At 48.3% G+C, this 22,289-nt stretch overlaps 1 protein-coding gene across 3 annotated transcripts in view; it reads left to right on the top strand.

The window, feature by feature from the left end:
• Abr (ABR activator of RhoGEF and GTPase) overlaps positions 1–22,289 on the top strand; it is a 190,605-nt gene that overhangs the window by 67,878 nt on the left and 100,438 nt on the right. For all 3 annotated transcript variants that reach the window (XM_047547660.1, XM_047547661.1, XM_047547662.1), the window contains exon 2: positions 21,880–22,064. In XM_047547660.1, coding sequence (XP_047403616.1) covers positions 21,880–22,064 — 185 coding nt within the window. The remainder of the gene's footprint in view (positions 1–21,879; positions 22,065–22,289) is intronic.

Raw genomic sequence — 22,289 nt, 5'->3', positions numbered from 1 at the left:
GAATTCTCAGGATGTTCAATAAAGAAATACTGTCCAACTTGGCACAGTGACGCATGCCTGTAACCCCAGCCACTCCGGAGGCTGAGGCAGGAGGATCATGAGTTCAAGGCCAGCCTCAGCAATTTAGCGAGGCCCTAAGCAACTCAGCAAGACCCTGTCTCTAATTAAAATATTTTTAAAAGGTCTGGGGATGTGGTTCAGTGGTTAAGCAACCCTGGGTTCAATTCCTAGTACAAAAAAAAAAAAAAAAAAAAAAGAAAGAAACACTGTCCATCCTATGGTGGAAAAGCCATGGCAGTCTCCTCAGGAAACATCCATAGTGTCTGTGGAGAATGACTATTTCTGATTTCTGAACAGGAAGGCTGAGAGATGTGGAACATGGCTGGTGGAGCCCATGGGCAGGGGAAAATCCAAGAAGCATTTGTTGAGGTCAGGGTAGGACATCAGTAAAACCCAGATTTGGTACATAGAATGAGCTTGGAATTTTTGCTTAGGAACTTCTAGAGATTAGGACTAATTGTCAGATGAGTTCTCAGCAGAGAGACATGCAGTGAAGTGGTTCTGGGTAAGTAAGACACGGAACAAGAGGAGAACTAGGGCCCCTGCAGAATCCTGTCAATCAGAAGATCTGACCTACTACTGAACATTCAAGTCATAGAAATGGTAGTCAGTTCTCCTAAGCACTTTTGAGATGCATTTATCCATCCCTACCTCACAGAAACTCTGTGAGTTTGGGTGCTATTATTATTCTGTTTCAAAGACAAAACAGGTTTTAAAAGGTTGCTTGACTTGCCAGGGTCACACACCTCGTTAAGAGGTAGAGCCTGGGATTCAAGCCAGGCTTGAGCATGAACTCTTAACCAAATGTTCTACTGCCTCTGCTATTACCTTCTGGAAAGATGATAGTGAGTCAGCTTGCATGACACCCTCCCTGCAGGAATGAGGAGTGTGTGTGCGTGCACATGCATACACACACACACACACACACACACACACACACACACACACACACACAATATACCAGCAGTGGAAGAGGGCTCAGGACTGTGCTTGTGAGCCTCTGAGTGTTGATGGCTGCACCTGTGCATTTGCAGGAGCCCAGAGAGACCTGTCTCTGTGTGCCTGTGTGTCCCTTCCTTCTCCCCATCTCCCTGAGTGGCTCCCAGGAGGCACGGTGCTCTGCTAACTGTGGTTGAAGGAATGAGGATATTACTGCAGACTGTACCTGGATTGCTTGCCCAACCCTGTCAAAGGGCCCAAGGCTCTCAGGATGGAACTCAGATCTACGGCTGAGAGCAGACAGCAGCCGCAGGGAGAGGCAGACCATGAAAATGGGAAGTGTAGTTGTCCCCGGGGGGAGAGGGGGGTCATCTCTTGTGCCTCTCATGGTGTGGGACAACCTGTGTGCTGCCCACACTGTATGCAGCTGCTTCCAGCCTCTGAGAAGACACGAGTGGTCTGGTCTTCCTCTTGGTGTCTTTTCCAGGGCCAGGGCAATGGGGAGAAATAGTAACAGTAACAATAGCAGCCAGTAATATAACTTACCATGTGCCAAGCACTGTTCTTAGGTCTTTACCTGAACTAACTCCCTGATTTAGCTGTCACTAAAGCTCTATGAGAGTTTGAGTGTTGTTATTGCTATTATCTTCATTTTATAAATGAAGATATTAAGGCACCTCAGATGCAGCAATAAGAGAGGTTAAGCAAGTTGTCCAAGGTCACATGGTTAAAATTGGGATTTGTTTTAGTTTTAAGTTTTTATTTTATTTGTTCTAATCGGTTATACATGACAGTAGAATGCATTTTGACACATTTTACACAAACGGAACATACCTTCTTCTTCTTCTTCTTCTTCTTCTTCTTCTTTTTTTTTTTTTTGGTACCAGGCTTATTCCTCTGGTTGTACGTGGTACTGAGTCATACCAGTAGTGTAATCATACATGTATATAGGGTAATAATGTCTGTCTCTGTCTACTGTCCTTTCCATCCCCACTGCCTCACCTCTCTCCTCATTCCCCTCTATATAATCCAAAGTTCCTTCATTCTTCCCTACCTACCCCCCCACTATGGATCAGCATCCTTTTATCAGAGAAAACATTTGGCCTTTTGTTTTTTGGGATTGGCTTATTTGACTTAGCATGATATTCTCTAGTTCTATCCATTTACTTGCAAATGCCATAATTTCATTCTTCTTTAAAACTGAATAATATTCCACTGTGTATATGTACCACAATTTCTTTATCCATTCATCTGTTGAAGGGCATCAAGGAGGGGTTCCATAGTGATTTGAGCTGCTATTAATACTGATGTAACTATGTCACTGTAGTATGCTGATTTTAAGTCCTTTGGGTATAAACTGACGAGTGGGATAGCTGGGCCAAATGGTGGTTCCATTCCAAGTTTTCTGAGGAATCTCTATACTGCTTTCCATAGTGGTTGCACCAATCTGCATTCTCACCAGCAGTGTATGAGTGTCCCTCTCCCCACATCTCCACCAACACTTATTATTGCTTGTATTCTTGATAATTGCCAATCTGACTGGAGTGAGATGAAATCTTAGAGTAGTTTTGATTTGCATTTCTCTCTAATTGCAAGAGATGATGAATATTTTTTCATATGTTTGTTGATCAATTGTATGTCTTCTGTGAAGTGTCGGTTCAGTTCCTTAGCCCATTTATTCACTGTTTTTTTTTTTTGTTTGTTTGTTTGTTTGTTTGTTTTTGGTGTTAAGTTTTTTGAGTTCTTTATATATCCTGGAGATTAGTGCTATGTCTGAGGAGCGTGTGGTAAAGATTTTCTCCCATTCTGTAGGCTCTCTCTTCACATTATTGATTGTTTTCTTTGCTGAGAAAAAGCTTTTTAGTTTGAATCCATCCCATTTATTGATTCTTAATTTTACTTCTTGTGCTTTAGGAGTCTTGGTAAGGAAGTCAGGTCCTAAGACGACATGATGATGATTTGGGCCTACTTCTTCTTCTATTAGGTGCAGGGTCTGTGTTCTAGTGCCTAAGTCTTTGATCCACTCTGCGTTGATTTTTGTGCAGGGTGAGAGATAGCGGTTTAATTTTATTTTGTTACATATGGATTTCCAGTTTTCCCAGTTTGTTGAATAGGCTATCTTTTCTCTGATGTGTGTTTTTGGTACCTTTGTCTAGTATGAGGTAACTGTATTTATGTGGGTTTGTCTCTGTGCCCTCTATTTTGTACCATTCATCTAGATGTCTATTTTGCTACCAGTACCATGCCATAGAACTGGGATTTGAATCGGAGCAGCCTGGCTCTTGAGCCAGTGCAATGAAAGCACTCACTGTCTACTACTATCCCTCCCACCCCCCCGACGAGCTGCTAGAGGAAGCTTCTGGACCATGTAACCTTCCTCTTGCTCTCAATTCAGAATCTTGCATTCATTTTTCCTGGAAGACTGGAGTGTGCCCACTTGCCTGCCCGTAGGCCCTGGTTTTATGGGAGTCTTGTTAAGGAAGATTGTGTCCCTCCTTTGGCCTCATGCTCAAATGTTCAGGCACAGAAGGGATGCTTCCAGAAACTCTCCTTGGAACAGAGGTAACTGACCCATTGCTGCTTTAGCTGCGTCCTGCTTTGGTTCACGCCTAGTGCTGGGCAGGTCCTGCCAGCCTATGGACCTGCTGCCTTCTCTCTTGGCCTATATTCTTTGACCTGTGGCCTGCGAGCACCCTTATTGTGAGGGCCACGTTGAGACATCTCACACCACTATCTCCTGACAGCCTTTAGATCATATCTGACCCTGAGCTTGGTTCTTGGAGGGGATTGCCTTCTGGTGGGAGGGAGGACTGGCATCTCTGACTGCTGGGTGGGAGGACGGAGCTGTGCTTAAGTGGTAGCAGAAGGATAGGGCAGAGTTAGAGAAACTTGTGGCCTGGGGGATGTTTCTTTTCCTGCTGTGACCCCTGGGCCATTCTGCATCTTCCCTGAGACATTTCCCTTTGATGCTGGGTAGAGGGATAGACTGAATTCTGAAGTGGGTGCCTCCTGTCAGAATTCCAATGGGAGGGATGTTGAAACTGGAGGCCACAAGTGCCTGGCAGCCCTAGTGAGCCAGGCTTATCTTGTGCTGGGATGTTGGCAGCAAAACAGATGAGCTCTGGAGGTGGAACCTGCCTTTGTAACTCAGAAGGTGACTCCAAAACCCTCTTTGGAAGCTGCGTGGGCTCTGGGCCTGGTTCAGCCACCTTGCCTCCTGCCAATCCCCAGTCGAGGGTTTCTATCTCTGTTCCTTCCTTGTCTACTTTTTTTAAAAAATAACATTTTATTCTATTTTAAAAATTGTGGTAAAATATACGTAAAATAAAATGTACCATCATAATCATTTCTAAGAGCACAGTTCAGTGGCCTTAAGTACAGTCACATGGCTGTGTAACCACCACCACCATCCCTCTCTAGAACTCAGCCTTGCAGATGAGTGAAACTGCACCCATTAACCAACTCTCCAATCCTCCCCTGCCCCAGCCCCTGGCAACCACTGTTCTGCTTTCTTTCTCAATTTGACTACTTAGGGTAGTCAAGTGGAATCATATAGTATTTGTCATTTTGTGACCAACTTATTTTACTCAGTGTGATGTCCTCAGGGTCCATTCCTATTGTAGCATGTGTCAGACTATCCTTCCATTTTGAGGCTGAAAAACATTCCATTATGTACATGTCACATTTTGTCTATCCATTCACTCATCGTTGACGGACACTTAGGCAACTTCCACCTCTCGGCTGTTGTGAATAATGCTGCTAGGAACATGTGTATTTCTCTGTCTACTTTTGGGCTTATTTTCACATATCAGTAGTAGGCCATCCTTGGAGTTTAATCTGGGATGGACCCATTGACTTAACCTGGAAAGAGTAGGTGGGTTACTGTGTTGGTGTTATGGGCTTAGCCAGCTTCTACCAAATAATAAGCTGTTGGGGCTTCTAGTCAAATCTGCTTGTTGAAGGAAATTCCACATTTCCTTTCCCTTTGCTCCCAGAAGAGGATACCAGGTTCCTGGTTCTCCCTTGAACAGGAAGAAGGTGGCTATGGCTTACCGTGAGCCTTGCGTGGGTGGTATTAGGAGAAAGGGTCTGGCAGGCCCAGGGCAGTACATGTAGAGCTTCTTTGAGACTGGAGTGGGCCACCTCCCACTCTCCCAGAGTTTGGTGGGAGGGTGTTAGTGCAAGTTGTGGGACCTAATTAATCCTGAATCCTCCTGATTTAGCATGAGCAAGACTTGTTTTGCTCACTGGTTCTTTGCAGGTAGGCCAGGGCCTCTGCTTCACATGGTCCCTCATGGATCCAGCCTGATATAGACTGCACCATCTGGAACCCAGGACCTCCACTGTCACTTCAGTAGTGAAGAGGGAGAAAGAATTGTGCATGGCTTTTCTCTGCCTCCCTCAAGAAATGACACATGTCATATCCACTTACATTTTCTTGACCAGAGTTGACCACATGGCCCTAACCAACTGCAGAGCAGCTGGAAGGAGAGGAGAATGGGATATTGTTGAATGCTGGTAATGTTGATAACACAGGGCCAAATCATTTAAATGAAGGCCCTTCATAAACCTGTTCTGTGGCCAAGGTGGTGGTGGCAGGTGGCTGGGCAGTGTCAGGATTTGTGTGTCACTGACTTGTCAGAGGAGTGGCAGAATCATCATCATCTTTGTCATGTGCCAGGCACCGGGCTGAGCTATTTACAGGCAGTGTCTCATGGCGGCCTCACAACGATCCTGTCATTCCATTTCCCATCCAAGGAAACCAAAACTCAGGGCCACACTAATAACCAAAGCCACATGCCTCTAAATGATTTCTGACCGGTGGGTGTCTGTACCCATGAAGAGACTGAGAGCTGACCAGAGCAGGGGCATCACAGGTGCCTGGTCACAAGGAAGTGGGTGTACCCCACACACGTGTGAGAACATGGGCAAAGAGCAGAAACGAGCTGGCTGGCCTGCATTCTTGAGCTCAGTTCTCACCTGGCTTTGCACCACCCTGGAGGAAAGGTGATGTTTGTGTCCAAGGAAGAAGCTGTTAACTTGGGTGAGTCCTCTCATCTGTTCTTAGAACAGGTAAACCTACTGGCACTCTAGAACTGAGGGAGGGAAGAAAGGAACCCATTTATAGCCCTGTGCAGTAGAAGATTTTTTTTTTCTTGTGCTAGGAATTAAACCAGGACCTGGTGCATGCTAGTCAAGTGCTCTACCACTAAGCCACACCCCAGCTCTAATAGTAAGAACTATCATTATCATCATTATTCTTATTTGCAGTACTGGGGATTGAACCCAGGGGTGCTCGACCTCTGAGCTACATCCCTGGCCTTTTTTACTTTTTATTTTGAGACAGAGTTTCACTGAGTTGCCCAGGCTGGCCTTGAACTTGGACTCCTCCTGTCTCATCCTCCTAAGTCACTGGATTACAGTGGTGTGCCACTGTGTCCTGCTAACAGTGGAATTATTTTTAAGGTCCAGGGGTGCTTTGGCTGGAAAGCTAGCCCCTTGAGCTGAATGCCAGGGAGTGTGGCCTCCCAGCTGCAATGGGCAAAAGTGCTTCTGTTGCGGGGAGTGAGAGTATGTAAGGTGGGAATGCCTTGGCTGACCTCTGCAGGGAGGAGTGGGAGCCTCAGGGTGGCAGATGAGGGTCACATGGATTCCCATCCTGGCTGCCGCCAGCCTGCAGGACTGCTTTGAGAATCTTTTTTTTTTTTTTTTTTTTTTTTTTTAAGTTGTCAATGGACCTTTATTTTATTAATTTATATGCAGTGCTGAGAATCAAACCCAGTGCCTCACACATGCTAGGCAGGCGCTCTACCACTGAGCCACAACCCCAGCCCTGCTTTGAGAATCTTACAACCCCTCTGGATCTTACATTACTTATCTGTCCTCTGAACTGTCCCTTCTTGCTCCTCAGCACTAGATTGAGAGTCATTTAATTTTTCATGAATACCCTAAGGACTCATGAAACCATATATGGGAGAGGGGCTCTGAGTAAGCCATTGCAGGCGGGTGATAAGTGCGGTTGGATTCGGAGGTCATGCCTTAATGGTCCCTTGATTCCCCTGAGTCACAGCCTCCTGACTGCTCCCCCTTCTGCTGCTCCCCCTTCTGGGGCTTTGGGGCTGAGCAGAGAAGAGGGAAGGAAGAGCAGAGCCTTAAATCAGATCAGTCCAGGCTCATTACTTGTTATCAATTCTTGAGAAGGTTCAGAGGGGAGGCAGGAAGTAGATTAACGCTGTTAACTTCAGCAGGGGTTAGAACTCCTGTAGGATGTGTCAGAGTGACCTCCTGGCCCCCAGACCCTAAATAATTGAATGGATTGTTAAAGGAAGAGACTTGGAGGGTTTTTAGGGAATTGTCAACCAGCCAGCAGTTACCGAGTGTGTGTGTGTGTGTGTGTGTGTGTGTGTGTGTGTGTGAATATTGTCCTAGGAGCCATGAAAAAGACACAGTAAATAGAAGAGGACCATCATTGCCATTGCCCTCCAGGCTCCTGCCACCTAGTGGGGAAACCAGATATATCAATGCCCAGGGGATACTTGACTTCATAGAGGATGTTTTCTCTTTTTTGGGGTTTTGTCTGATGGACTGAATGCTTTTTTGTTGGTGGAATGCTCCTTTTGTTTGGAATCCCTCATTTCTCTTCAGAACAGCTCAGCGCAATGGGCAGGGCAGCTATGCTACCTGCATTTTCCAGATGATGGAGTGGAGGCTCCAAGAGAATGAGCAACTTGCCAGAAATTATTTAGAGGTGGGACTGGGACCCAAATCTGTCTGACTCCTGGCCTGGTCCTAGTCTCATGGAATCCTGTTGACTGGCAGCGGGGGCAGGTGATGGAGCTAGGGGTGCTGAGAACTGCCAGGGGTCAGTTCCTATCACTGCATCTGGTCTGTGATATGGTAGGGGATGTTTGTTGAATGACTGTTGCTTCCCTACACACGCAGTAGTCTTGCCCTCCATAGAGGAAGATCATCTGGCCATTCTGCATCATCAGTCCTGTGTGATCAGTGGGCTTGTAACTGCCTTTCCTACAGAGTAATCAGGAATTACAGGCCCCACTGCCTGAGTGGGGGATTATGTCGAAGCACAAAAGGGAAAAGAGCAGGCTGAACATTGAGGCTCAGTTCTTTATTAGACAGGTAGCCTTGGATGAGACCCAGAACCTCTTTGAGCCTCAGTTTCCTCTCCCCTCCCCCTGCTGGGGGAGTAATAGCTACTCTGACAGTCTCCCTGGGTTGTGAGGATGAAATGAGATCCCGGCTGTGGGCTTGCTGTGTACACTGTACAGCAGTGCAGAGAATGCCAGCATTCCCAGCGGTCCCTCAGATGGTCCAGGACTGTTTGAAAAGCACCCTCCTCCCTGCCCTCTGTCTCAGCTACTCCTATCCAGGACCTGAGATTCTTTTGTTTCAGGCTTTGGAACCTTGGGCTTCTCCAGGCGCCACGGTCTCTGCCTTGCTTCCCTCCCTGAGGGATCCCGGAGGTGGATGATCAGATCTTGTCTCCATAGCAACCAAAGAGGCCTTGCTGCACCCTGTGGGGGGTCTTGAGTCTGTTCCCAGCAGTGGGGGCGGAGTCAGGACAGAGAACTCCAGTGACACCAGCTGCCCCTCCAGGAAGGAGTTGTCCCATCCCATTCTCTTTGCTCAGTCATACTGCTGGCTCTGTGCTGCTAGTGCCCAGGCTCCAGGCCTAACTGAAGTTCTCAGGATGAGGGTGGGGCTGTTGCTGCAGGCTGAGCCGGGGGACCTGAGCGAATGAGCCATGGACTGCCTTCCCTGCCTGCCCCCAGTGTACCTCAGAGCAAAGCTTTTCTGTCCGTCTCCTCCTCTCTTCCCTCAAGACTTGATTCAAACCCTGTCTCTTACAGGCATCTTTCCCTGTGCTCAGGGAGTTGATCCCATGCTGCCTGATGGCTCCGTAGGGCTGTTTCCGAGTCTTAGTTCCATTGGGCTTTCAAGGCTATAGCCTCGGAATTATTGTTTTGTTGCTGTTGTTTGTGGTGCTGAGGATTAAACCCAGAGCCTCATGCATGCCAGGCCAGCAATCTAACACCAAGCTAACAAGTTCTGGTCTTAAACTGATGAATCTCAGCTTTCCTGTACAATAGGCTCTCCAGGGGAGCTTTCAATAGCCCTAATGCTCAGGCCACCCCACATCAATTCAATTCAATTCAGTTTGAGCCTCTAGGGTGGAAGCCAGACATCTGGAGCTTCCAAACCCCTCTGGAGATACCTACACACTGTGAAGACAGGTATCTTAAAACTCCATGTAAACTCCCTATGGGATAGCCCCCAATTAACAAGTGGGTCAGCTGATGGAGGAATGTTTGCTGTAGACTTAACACAGTTATGAATTACCAAAGCCCTGGTTTTGTTTATTATGAACCAGGAGATTCTTGAGGGTACTTAATACTCTAGAAGGATGTCAGGGGGTCATAATGATAATAGCTACTATTTATTTAGAACTTCCCAAGGCGAGGTGTTTTGCACTGCATATATTTTCTCATTGTACCCCATGAAAACCTTATGAGGTATAGTCATTGTTTGTTATCCCCATTTACAGATGAGAAAACCGAGACTCTGAGGGTGCAAGTAGTTTATCCAAGGTTGCATGACTAGTAAAAGGGAATACTGGGGATAGAGTTTGACTCCAGGGCCTATATATCCTTGACCACTATGTTATGCGGGTCCTCTTTCCTCAGTCACAGGGCAGGGGGTGCTGAGAAGGAGGGAGCTTGTCCTAGGCACTGTTCCCCAGGACACCTTACTTTGGTGTTAGGCCACGACATGTAGTATCTCTGGTCAACTGGGGTCACCTGAGCCTGTAGTTGTAGACCCTGTTTTCTCCTGTGCCTTCATGGCTCCAGCTTGGCTTCTGGCAACTTCTATTGAAAGCTCTTCTGCCCCAGATACTTTATTTAGCCTACATTATGTTATTTAATGTCATTCTCACAACTACCCTGGGGCCTGGGTATTGTGATCCTCATCTTACACACGAGAAACTGAAGCTCAGAGAACCTGTGACTCACAGAGACTCAGAGCCAGCCAGTTGATAGTCCAGAGCTGGCACTCAAGCTCACCTCTGCAGCTCTGTGGCAGCTCAGCTCTGGCGTGGATGAGAAGACCCTGACCTTCCAGTGTGCCTTGGGGGCTCGGTGTCCATCGGGTTAGAGGGAGCCAAGGATGAGCAACAGCTGAGGGAATGGGGCCTATGAGACTGGGCTTGTGTCAGGAGAACAGGAGGATCTCTCTAGAGGTGGTCAGCCTCAGAACAGATGGTGACAACAGGGCAAAAGTCTCCATACCCAGGAGGCTGCAGAAGTCCAAGCGACGCTCAGACACAGAAATAAGCTGCATATTTGCAGAAGGGGCGGGCAGCCAGGAGACACTGAGAGGCCCTCTCAGAGCAGTGAGGGTGGTCAGGCCAGGGTCAATATGTCTTCTACTTTCTTCTTAGACTAGGGACTCTGTTGCAACCTTCTCCCTAATAGTCTTCTGCAAACCTGTACCCTCAAGTCAGACCTGGGCTCTGAACCACTCTGGAGACTCAGACCAGGCCTAGCCTCCAGTGTCTGACTTCACGGATCTCTGCCCTGCTGTCTGTCTAGTTTTGTGACCAGGAAATAACCTCTTTACTCAGCATGAAGAGAAATTGAGCATCTTCTCCCTGAAAGCAGAAGCAGCCCTTGCACAGGGAAAACTGGTATCTCCAGGCCCTTCTTTCTGGGAGAAGGAGCTGGGCCTTGGCTCTGTTCTTAGCCTCTTGGAGGAGCAGCCCTACCTCACCATGTCATTCTTCACTGTCCATTTGCTCACTCTCTTGCCTTGAACTTGGCCTTTGTTTCCTCTAAATCTCCAAAAGTGCTATACCAAAGTCCCCCATTCCCTTGAAGTTCCCAAGCAGACTCGCTCTTCCACTTTGACCATATCCTGGACCTCCACAGCACCTGACCACTAGATGCTCTCTCCTGTGGCTTCATGATGACTCCTGCCTCCCCTCCTAATCTCTAGCAACTTCTTCCTGGGCTCCAGTGGTGTCTTCCTTCTGCCTACCCCTTCATCCAGGGTGATTCTTAGTATCCAGTCTCAACCCAGCATTCTTTCTCTCTGTTCATTCTTTCTGATCTGTGAGCAGTTGGTACCTATTCTCAAGGTGACAGAGGCTCCCCTGAGTTTTGCCTTTCATATCTGAATAGACTAAAAATGCCAAGAGCAAAGGCATATCTTTCACCGCATAGTACCTGTGTCAGAGTATTCACCCTCATGGAACCCAAATCATCCATCCATCCATCCATCTATCCACCCAATCAACATTGGGTACCTGCCATGTGCTAGGTACTATTCTAAATGCTGAGGATGGGCCAAGCATGGTGGCTTATACCTGTAATCCTAGCGACCAGAGAGGCTAAAGTAGGATGATCCAGTTTGAGGCCAGCCTCAGCAACTCAGTGAGACCCTGTCTCTAAATAAGATATTTAAAATGACTAGAGATGTGGCTCAGTGGTTAGGTGCCCCTGGATTCAATCCCTGGTACCTCCCCACAAAAAAATACATAGTAGGGACAGCTGGGGGTTTAGTTCAAAGGTGACCCCTTGCCTAGTATGTATGAGGCCCTGGGTTCAATCCTCAGCAAACTCCCCCCCCCACACACACAATACATTATAGCAGGAAGGGCAAGAGTAGAGAGACCCATCAGGAGGAAATTTCGTTAGCCCAGGAAGAACTGGCATCACTTGGACCAGTTGTTATTGGTGGAGATGAGACATAGCTGGATGCAGGGTATATTCCACTGGTATTCCTATTGACTAATAGGAATTTCTGAAGGATTACATGTGGGTGTGAGACAGAGAGAGGGCCCAGAGATGAGCCTGAACAACTTGAGGAAGGAGGTTGCCACTAGCTAAGGTGGGTCAAGCTGCGGTGGGGCAGGTCTGGGGCACCTTGGTTAGACGCATTACATTGGGAAGCCCATTAGATATTGAACTTGAGTAGGTGGTTGGATCAAGCCTGGGGTTCAGGAGAAAGATGTGGGCTGAATAAATATATATGTGAGAATTGTCAGCATGTGGATGGCATTTTACACCATGAGGCTGAATGAGACACTGAAAGGGTGAGAGAAGATTGGGAAGAGGCCCAAGCCTCAAGTCCTGGGGTGGTCCAGTGAAAAGGGTTAGGACCAGGAGGACCCAACAAAGGGGTGAGATGTAGTGTTGGGTAAGCGGGTAAACACCAACAGCATGGTGTCCTGGCAGCCAGGTAAACCCAGTGTTTCCGGAAGGAGGAGTGGGCCACCATCTTGAATGCTGCTGTGAGTTGAAGTGAGAACTGAAAATTTTCCTTGCTTTGATTTAGAAGACTCCATAGGAGCCTTACCTCCCCTGTGGGTGTTAGGTGAATGGTGCTTGCCTGTTATTTCACTGATTCTGACCTTGTCACTCCCCAGAGCACTGGGTCAAGGGGAGGGCCTATTCTAAGTGGTAGTGCATTTTGGTTTCAATCCCATTTCCATCTCATACTTCATAGCACCCAGTCCAGGTGGTGTAGCTGTCCTTTTCATGTGAAGTAAAAGATGATGATCTTACCATCGTAGGTTTGATGGCAGTTTTTGTATCTCATATACCTCCCCTGGTCCCTTTATTCCAAAGAGCATGATCTGGCCCAGGTGGTATCCCAAAAAAGTAGCAACTGACTTTCGGCTGACCAGAGTCACCTGGCTCCCAGATCTGCGTCTCTAGAACAGACACCAGTCCAATGGCAGATCTGCTCCTCCACAGGCATGATCTTGCCTCCTCCCAGTCCAGACCCTGCCTAAACCTGAACTCAGGGTCTTTTCCCACTATCCCAACCCATAGCCCTCAGTCACCTAAACCCAAAGGACCCCCTTCCTGGCTGCACTTTCTGTCAACTCTCCCACATCTTTCCTTTCCATTCCCACTGCTACCATCCTTGACAACCTGTATGGGGACTGTTGGCTGCACTCCAGATCATCACATATGCCTTGGTTGTCCTAATTTTCCTAGAGCCATCTTGCTCTGGACCTGAGCTTCACCTATATCAATCTATTCATCAGGACCCAGAAAAAAGTCAGTGTGCTCCTGCCCCAGTTCTGCACACTCAGACCATATGGAAAGCTGATCTCTTCCTCCTCCGTATGCCACTTTTGGGGGGCAAGATACTGGGCTTGATCCAGGGGCACTGTACCACTGAGCTACATCCCCAACCCTTTTTAATTTCATTTTGAGGCAGAGTATCCATAAGTTGCTGAGCCTGGCCTTGAATTTGTGATTATTCTGCCTCAGCCTCCCAGAGTGCTGGGATTATAGGCGTGCGCCACCAAACCTGGCTCTCTGAAGACTTTTTTTTTTTGGGGGGGGCGGGTACTGGGGATTGAACACTTAACCACTGAGCCACATTCCCCCCCACACCTTTTTTATTTTTTATTTTTGGAGACAGGGTCTTGCTGAGTTGCTTAGGGCCTCGCTAAGTTGCTGAGGCTGGCCTTGAACTTTTACTACTCCTGCCTCAGACTCTGGGGCTGCTGGGATTACAGGTGTGTGCCACTGTGCCCAGCTTCTCTGAAGACTTTTGATGCTGCTTTGTTGGGAATGATGGTCATGCCTGGGCTTCCCTTGGCTCTCCTCCCCTTCCCCATTCCCGTCATTAGTTTCCAGACAGAAAATAAATGTGTCACCTATAGTCAGCCTTTGTATCACCCTTCCTGGGAGGACAGGACCATTTCAGACCTGAGATTTAACTTTGTCCTGCATCTTCAGGTCCTTGGTGTGCCCAGGAAAAGTTTGGAAGGGGCCCAGACTTCCCTCAGTTTGTTGGGGGTTGTGTTCTCAGCTCTATCTGTAGGTCATTGGTGTAAATAGCTCACCCTCCTGTATTTGGGCACTTCTTCCCTTCACATCTGGCAGAGCTTAAGAGGGTAGGAACAAGGGTCAGTTAGTTGGTTAACCTGCCTCCCGCAAGCCAGTTCTCTGCATTGCCTGAGAAGAGTGTGTTGAGGTCCCCATTACTGTTCTACCACTGCTTGGCTCCTGTTCTGTCATCTGTCCAGCCTCGAGGACTCAGGCTTTCTTATGGGCTTGCAGTACGTACCCCTGTCTTCATGTGTGGTCACTTATCTAGGTGACTGCTAGGAGATCTGGAAGTCCCAGGTTTTGCCTGCATTGTGACTGCATTTTGACCGAGGAGCATGTGTCAGGGAGACTTGCCTAGAGTTAGCAAGATTCAGCACTCCTAGGGCAGGCAAGACCCTGGGGTGGTGGGCTGGATCAGCAGACCCCTCTGATTCCTGCCTATCCCCTAACTGAGCTAGGAGGCCTGGGGTGAGCTGGTCTGTGCCCACTTCCCCAGGGCTGTCACCTCACCCTCCTGCTCACTCCGTGTTCCAGCCTTGCCTGGCTATTTATAGTCCCCTTAAGGGACCCTGCTGTTTCACACTTCGTGCCATTGCCAGGCCTCCTCCTGTTGGTTAGAACTCTGCTCCTGTCCCCCACCCGCCTGGCAAGCACCCACACATCTTTCAAGGTTCAATTAATGATATTATTAATAATAGAAGCTAAGATTTACTGGGTGCTTACTATGTGCCAAGTTCTTTGCATGTGTTATCCATCCAATTGAACCCTCACAGTGGCCCTGTGCTCCCCATCCCTTTGTAGTCCTCCTTTCACATTAATTTATTAAGTCAGTCTATTGGTAAATGGTCACCCTGTGCCAGGCATTCTTCTGAGGTACAGAGGCTGGGATGGGATGGAGCATGGGCTGGAACCCAGGCTGTCCGAACCCAGGGTCTTTGCTTTTAGCCTCTGTGATTGACAATCTATCTCTATCACATCTTTGGCAGTGTTGCCAAAGTCCTTCCAGCCATCCCCTCACCTCCACTGCTGCCCGCTCCCCCTTCTCTGCTTCACTGTGTCTGTGAAGTATTATTGCTTATTGGACTGTCTACCTCTCCTGGACTGTAAAGGAATCACTTAGAAATGCGTTCATTTTAAAAAGTAGCCAAAACCCCAATATGTAGGAATTTACCTTTCTCACTTAGCAAAAAAGGAAGTAGGCTGTTTTTAGTGCAGTTCAGTAGCTCAGTATTATCAGAGAAGTGTCTCTATTCTTTTTAGACCTTTTTCTCATGGCAGCAATTTGGCCACTATGGCTCTAGTCATCACATCTGAGTTCAAGGCAAGAAGACTTTTTTTTTTTTGGATACAGGGGATTGAAACTCGGGGCACTTAACCACTGAGCCACATCCCCAGCCCTTTTTTGTATTTTATTACAAAAAGGTTGCTTAGAACCTCTCTAAGTTGCAGAGGTGGACTTTGAACTCATGATCCTCATGCCTCAGACTCCCAAACCTCTGGGATTAACAGGCGTGTGCCACCATGCCCGGCAATAAGCCCTTCTTAATCATCAAAGTGAAGAAAGCCTGACCAGATGCCCCAGGATGCTTCACTTGGGTCTCACTGGCTAGAATGATGTCAAATGGCCACTACTGGTAGTAAAAGAGACAGAGAAAGTAGGTATCTTGCCTGGAACAGGGACCATTGCCACCTCATGTGAAACCAAGGTAATGGTACTTCGGAGCCTGAGGCAGGAGGATCCAAGTTCAAGACCAACTAAGCAAGACACTCACTGTCTCAAAATAAAATTTAAAAAGGACTGGGGATCTAGCTCAATGGTAAAGCACTTTGCCTAGCATGCACAAGGCTCAGAGTCCAATCCCTAGTACCAAAAAAATTTTTAAATAAAAAATAAAGCCAAAGTAATGGAAGCAGGGAAATGGATACTAGGTAGAAAACAAGCAGTGTCTTCTGGTGTCCTGGGGATCAGAAACCAAGCATTTATTTCTTCCAAATTCCCAGAATCTGGAGGCTCTGTAATTGTTTCATATTATAGCCTTCCAAGCTTTCTTCCATGTATGTATAGACCTTTTTATTTTTTCCAAACATATAATACTGTACATTGCTATCATTAATCTTTTTCACTTAACAAGATGGTGTACATCTTGTTGTATTTATCTATGGTGCCGGGGATTGAACCTGGGGGCATCTACCACTGAGCTGTATCCCTAATCCCTTTTTATTAAATTTGAGACAGAATCTCACTAAGTTGCCCATGCTGGCCTTGAACTTGTGATCCTCCTAAGTCACTGAAATTATGGGTATACGCCACTATACCTGGATATCATCCATATAATTTTATTTTTTGTGGTGTGTGGGATTGAACCCAGGACCTCATGCATGCTAGGCCAGTGCTCTACCAACTGAACTATATCCCCAGCCCCATCCACATAATTTCCTCCCACATTTTTTTTTTTTTTTAACCTAGGGGCACTTTGCCACTGAGCTACATCCCCAGACTTTTTTATTTTTTATTTTGAGACAGGATCTTACTGAGTTGCTTAGGTCCTCACTACATTGTTGAGACTGTCTTTGAACTTGAGATCCTCCTTAGTCTCCCAAGTCACTGGGAGAAACCCTCACCAATTTGATAGGGAAATTACAACAAAGAAGGGGAAGTAGTTTGTATTTTCTTTGTTTACAAGTGAGGTTCGCATTTTTAAAAATGTATCTGTTGAGCATTTTTAGTTTTCTTTTTAATTTTCTGTTCATGTCCCTTGCTCATTTAGAAAGTTGAGGTTTTCACTTTTTTCCTCATTGGTTTGTATAAGTACTTTACATACCCAGATATTGTTGTATGACGAACACAGAGGAAGTTGGTAGGAGAGAGTGCATCTGAGCTGAACTTGAAAGCTAAATAGGCTTTTAGCAGATAAACAAGGACTGAGTGTTCTAGGCCCTGGAATAGCATGTGCAAAGACCCAGGAGTGCCTGTGTTTGGGGACTGTATTCATTACCTAGTGCTGCCAAAATAGATGACCACGAAATTGGTAAGTTAAAACAATAGAAATTTATTCTCCACACTCTGGAGGCCAGAAATCCTCAATCAAGGGGTGGGCAGGTCCCTCCCAAGCTACTGGGGAGAATTCTTGCCTCTTCTGGCTTCTGGCGGCTCCAGGTGTTCCTTGGCCTGTGGCGGCTTCACTCCAGTCTCCACGCAGCTTCCTCTGTGTCTACATCTCCCCTTCCGCTTCTCTGAAGGACAAGTGGGGATTTGGGCCCCACCCTGTTAATCTAAAATGATCTCATCTCAAGATCCTGAACTTGATTACATCTAACAAAATCACATTCACAGGTACCAGAGGTTAAGATTTGGGCATCTGTTTTGGGGGTGCCACTACTTAACCCACTACAGGAACCTAGAAGTCTTACAGGGCAGAAGTATATTCCTATAAAGTAGAGGCAGGTGCCATCCAAGAAGGGCTCTGGACTGAGGAGTTTGGGTTGTGACCAAGTAAATGGAGACCAGGTTTGCAATCCGGCTGCTGCAGGGAGTGTTGGAATCATCCTATAAGAGTTGGTGAGCAGCTGGGATGGTGGCTCAGTGGTAGAGCACTTGCCTCGCACTTGTGAGGCACTGGGTTTGATCCTCAGCACCACATAAAATGAATAAGTAAAGTAAAGCTATTGTGTTCATCTACAATTTAAAAATTAAAAAAAAGAGTCGGTGAGGCTGGGAAGGAGAAGGGAGAGTGGGGTGTAGGAGATGAGCCATAGGAAGGAGGAGGAATCTGGGAAGACTCCTAGGTTTCCTACTTGAATGATCTTGTATCTTTTTTTTTGTCATTGTGTTTTTTTTTTTAATTGTTTTTAATTGTTGATAAATCTTCATTTTATTTATTTGTATGCTGTGCTGAGAATCAAACCCAGGGCCTCACACGTACTAGGCAAGCACTCTACTACTGAGCCCCAGCCCCAGCCCCAATCTTGGGTCTTAACTTCAGGAAAAGCTTGGGTTTGAGGTTGCTGAAGGGAAGAGGCCCAGGAAATAATCAGAGATGAATCTGCTGCCAGAACTCTCTCTGGATTACAGATGTGTACCACTGCACCTGGGTGGCAGGCATAGCATTAACTGAAGTTCAGTATTCAGGAACTGCATAGATCTGAAGAGTCCCGCTTGATGAACTGCGATGAATGCGTCCACCCTTGTCTTCCGAATTCCTCTCAGAATACAGAACAGTTCCATCAGTCCAGGAAGTTCCCTTGTGCCCACTCGAGTCAGTCCTGTCCCTGCTCCACCCCAGAGGCAACGATCATTTTGATTTTTTTCAACCATAGATTAATTCTGTCTATTCGAGGACTTCATTTAACAAAACACAGGATGTGCTCTTTTGCGTCTGACTTCTTTCACTTAGTATAATGTCTGTGAGAGTCATTTATGTTGTTTTACCTTTTTGTTGATAAGTGCAATTCTATTGTAAGGATCTATAAGGGACACCAATATCTTTAAAGGGGTTGTGGCAGTGAAAGATTTCACCAAAGAGACTGAAAAGGAATAACGAAGGTCATAGGGAAAAATTAAGTAACAATGGTTTAAAGAACATTGGCATTTTCTCTCTCTCTTGTGTAAAAGCAGTCCAGAGGTAGCCCATCCTGCAGCAGAGATTCCTATCCTGCTCAGCTATCTTCAGTGCTGGCTTCTATTCTCAAGGTCATCTCATGGTTCAGTGTGGCTGCTAGAACTCCAGCCATCCCACCTGCTTTCCATATTGACAACAGAAGGAGGAATAATGAGGGGAATAAGGAGTGCATTTCTTTTAGCAGCTTTTCTTAAAGTCCCACACAAATCCATCTCAGGGTGAAAACTTGATCACATGGCCCACAGCATTAGGAAAAGTAGTTTTTTAACTGGTCACTGGGCATACTGCCACTTCAAATACAATGGGATCTCTGTTACCAAGAGGGAAATGGAATTGACTGTCACTTCATCTGCCTTTTCTTTCTTTAGAGACCCGGTGGCCAAGCTGCAGTCCAGTTGGCGTTCCCACCTGTGGCCTTGGTAGGCTGAAGCCTGTGCTTGGCAGGTTTCCTTCTCCCCCAGGGCTCCTTCTTTCTTGAAACATTGGTTTCTCAATCTTTTTCTGTATTCCTTTTCCTGGCAAGTGTCTCCTGGCCTCTTGGGATTTTATGGAGGGTAGGAATGAAAGAGGAATGCTCTAGGAATGCTTGTAGAGAGCTCTCTGGACCTTGTCCCCATCCTGCCTGCCCGCTGTGCTGGCAGTCCATCTTTGGGCTCTCCTGTTCCCCTTCGTTGGGTCTCTCCTATCAGGAGGGCAGAGTAGGAGGATTTCTCTGGAGGGAACTTCAAAGGGGAAAGGATGGCTTCGAGGCAGGCAGACAGGTCTGGGTTCGGTTCTTTCTGTGTCCATAGGTAAATGTCTCTGGGACTCAGTTACTTTCTCTGTGAATTAGGGGAATAAGAACCTCCCAGATGTACAGCCAGAGGAATGAGAATTTATGCTCCATTTGTGTACAATGTGTCAAAATTCTTTCTACTGTCATGTATAACCAATTAGAACAAGTAAAAAATTAATAAAATTTTTTAAAAAAACTTCACAGTTAAGTTGAAAGGCAGGGGACCTGGTCATCTGTCCCTCTGATACATTGTGCCCACCTAGGGGAAGGCCAGCAGAGACCTTCCTCCCTGTGGGGTTCCATGTTGTGAGGTGAAGGTGAGACAGGCCACCTTCCCTGTCATCTTTTCTGCTCATGGGAAATACCTGGAGAGTGAGGGCTTCATTCCCATGACCCCTGGTGTGACCTGCTGGAATCTAAACTGTTGAACAGACCAAGATCCACTCTAGCTCACTTCCCCCAGCCTTGACACCAACCTGGAGCCTGCTGGAGGAGAGATGGAGGTCAACCTGATATCTCGAGTCCCTCCTGAGCTTGCCCAAGTGAGCAGGTCTCTCCAGACAGCCAGGCCCCTCAGTGCCAGACTCTGCAGACCTGACGCTGCCTTTCTCCTTCCTCCTGTCCCTGGAAATACTAGAGTCTGCTCACCTCCTGCCGGCCACAGACACGGGCCTTGTGGCCTGAAGGGGCAGTGGACCTGTTTCCTGAATATATGGCATACACATCTCAGTGCCTGGGTTGTCATTAGGGCCTGTGTTCTTCTTGTGCATGGCCTGTCTTAGGAAATAAATAGCCCATGTTCCCTGACAGCTTAATAGGTCATCAGTTCAGAGACTGGAGAGGACATCAGCAGAAGCAGGTGCAGGGAGCCTGGGGGAAGCTCTCGGCTGCCAAAGGGCCAGATTGGACTGAGTGTGGCCGTGGCTGGGTGCCCTGGTGACCTGTTGACACCATTCTTAGGCTGCTGGCTGCCTGGGGACCGGTGTGTTGTGACAGAAGAGGAGGAGTCAGGGTCTCTGCAGAAAACTTGGCTAGCTAGGGCCTGGCTCAGACGTCAGACCTGAGCCTGACGGTGCATTTCCTCTCATTCATTCCTGCCACACACACTTGCCGTGAGTCTGCTGTGGGTTGGCCAGGGGTGCTGGGCACACAGTGATGGCTGAGATACTCATTTCCTGTCCCAGGGGCTCAGGAACAAACAGGCAGGGCCAAGAAGGACACCAGCATGCCATGTGCTATAAGTGCTCTGAGCTGGTATGCCAGGGAGGATGCAATGTCTGAGCAGACAATGGGACAGACGCCGCCAGACTCCTCCCCACGCTGGGCATGACCCCAAGATACTGGGCCACTCCTCCCATCTCGAAGATGCTCAGGACTATTTAACAATTGTATGCAGCTTCTGGGCAGTCCAGCGTGCAGGAGAGACGTGAGGCTATCTGGGAGCTCAGAGGGACAGACTGTAACCTTTATGTCCCCCCTACACACTATGGTGCCAGCTGTTATTGTTCTCCAAAGGTTATGCTCTTAGCCCCTGGCCAGTGATGAGTTAGAGAGGAGTCCCTGCATCTCCAGAAAGTGGCCCCAGCCTGAGGAGATCCAACACCAGCCAGCTGAAAGCAGCCCTGCCGGACCTTGCCCTGGCCTCTCCATTCTGGGCTGGTGGAATGCAAACAGGCCAAGGGGTAGTGATTGGGCAAGTTGGAAGGCCCTCACCCTGCTAGAGGAGAGCTCCCCAGCCAGTGTGTGATGCAGGGGCCTGTGTGAGGCTGCCCCTGTAACCCTTTCAGTGCCAAGCCCTGGTGCTACCCTGTCCCCTGATGGTCCAATCCTCGGCTGGGGGGGTTGCACGTGGGCTCTGGAGCCCAACGGGCTGACAAGCACTGAGGGGGTTAACACAGCTCGACTTCCTGTTGTGTTCCCTTCCCTCCTCCTCTGAAGGAAGCCTACATTGGAATTATAGACATAAGTGCCGGCTTTTGAGGAGTCTGCTGCTCACCGTGTCCCTGCCAGGACTGGGCACAGCCCTCTCGCCCACGTCTGCCTGCCTTGGGCTCTGTCCCGCACCCAGGGCCTGAATTAGAGGGGTGAGGTACCCCTTGGGCTCACTTTCTCAACATCCCTTCCAAGCCTTCCCTGCCCCCCTGGAGGGATGGGACTCAGTGTACAAATGGTACCTAAGGGGGAGGGGCTGAGGAAGTGACATCGCTCTGCCCGCCCCCACTCCTTATTCCCTATAAAAAGCAAAATGGTGACTCAGAGAGGAGAGTTGGAAGCGTCCTGCCTCCTGCTCCCACTGTTAATTTTTAGACGTGGAATTAGGCAGGAGGCAAAGGAAACAACAGCTCGAAATACGCGGCTGACATGCTATTAAGCGGGTGGCAACAGCAGAGCCGCTCCTCCCCAACTCCCAGCAGCCTGTGACCGAGCAGAGCCCGGTGCCTGCTGGCGCTCCCCGCCCCTCCCTAGGCCTGGGCCCCTGCGCAGCCCCTGCCCCGGCCTGGTGTGCATGGTGCGGCCGGGGCCATGGCAGCCGGGGGCCGCCGCCGGCGCCCACTGCGCTACCAGTCCCTGGCAGCCCTTGTGGAGGACTCTCAGTGGCCTTTCCTGTTCCTTGTCTCAGACTTCAGCTACGGGGCCGACGACTACGACGCAGAGGGGCATGAGGAGCAGAAGGGGCCCCCAGAGGGTTCGGAGACCATGCCATACATCGACGAGTCGCCCACCATGTCACCCCAGCTCAGCACCCGCAGCCAGGGTGGTGGGGATGGCATCTCTCCCACCCCACCCGAGGGGCTGGCACCTGGGGTAGGTATACACCTCTTTTCCTTTGGGGTTTTGGGAGAGAAGGCTTCAGGGGAGGGCAATAGAGCAACCTGGGTGTCCTGGGCTGGGCTCTGGGGCCATACTGGGGGAGTATGGACCTGGTGTTCTCGGGACTCTGGTCCTCTCATTCCACTGGGGGCCGCCCTCAGACTACCATTCCTCTTCCCCTACCTGCTGCTCTCTGCCACCCCTGCACCTGACTCCTCT

This window comes from Sciurus carolinensis, chromosome 3 (genome assembly GCF_902686445.1).
Source record: "Sciurus carolinensis chromosome 3, mSciCar1.2, whole genome shotgun sequence".
Classification (NCBI taxonomy): Eukaryota; Metazoa; Chordata; class Mammalia; order Rodentia; family Sciuridae; genus Sciurus; species Sciurus carolinensis.
This window is presented reverse-complemented; position numbering and strand designations above follow the sequence as displayed.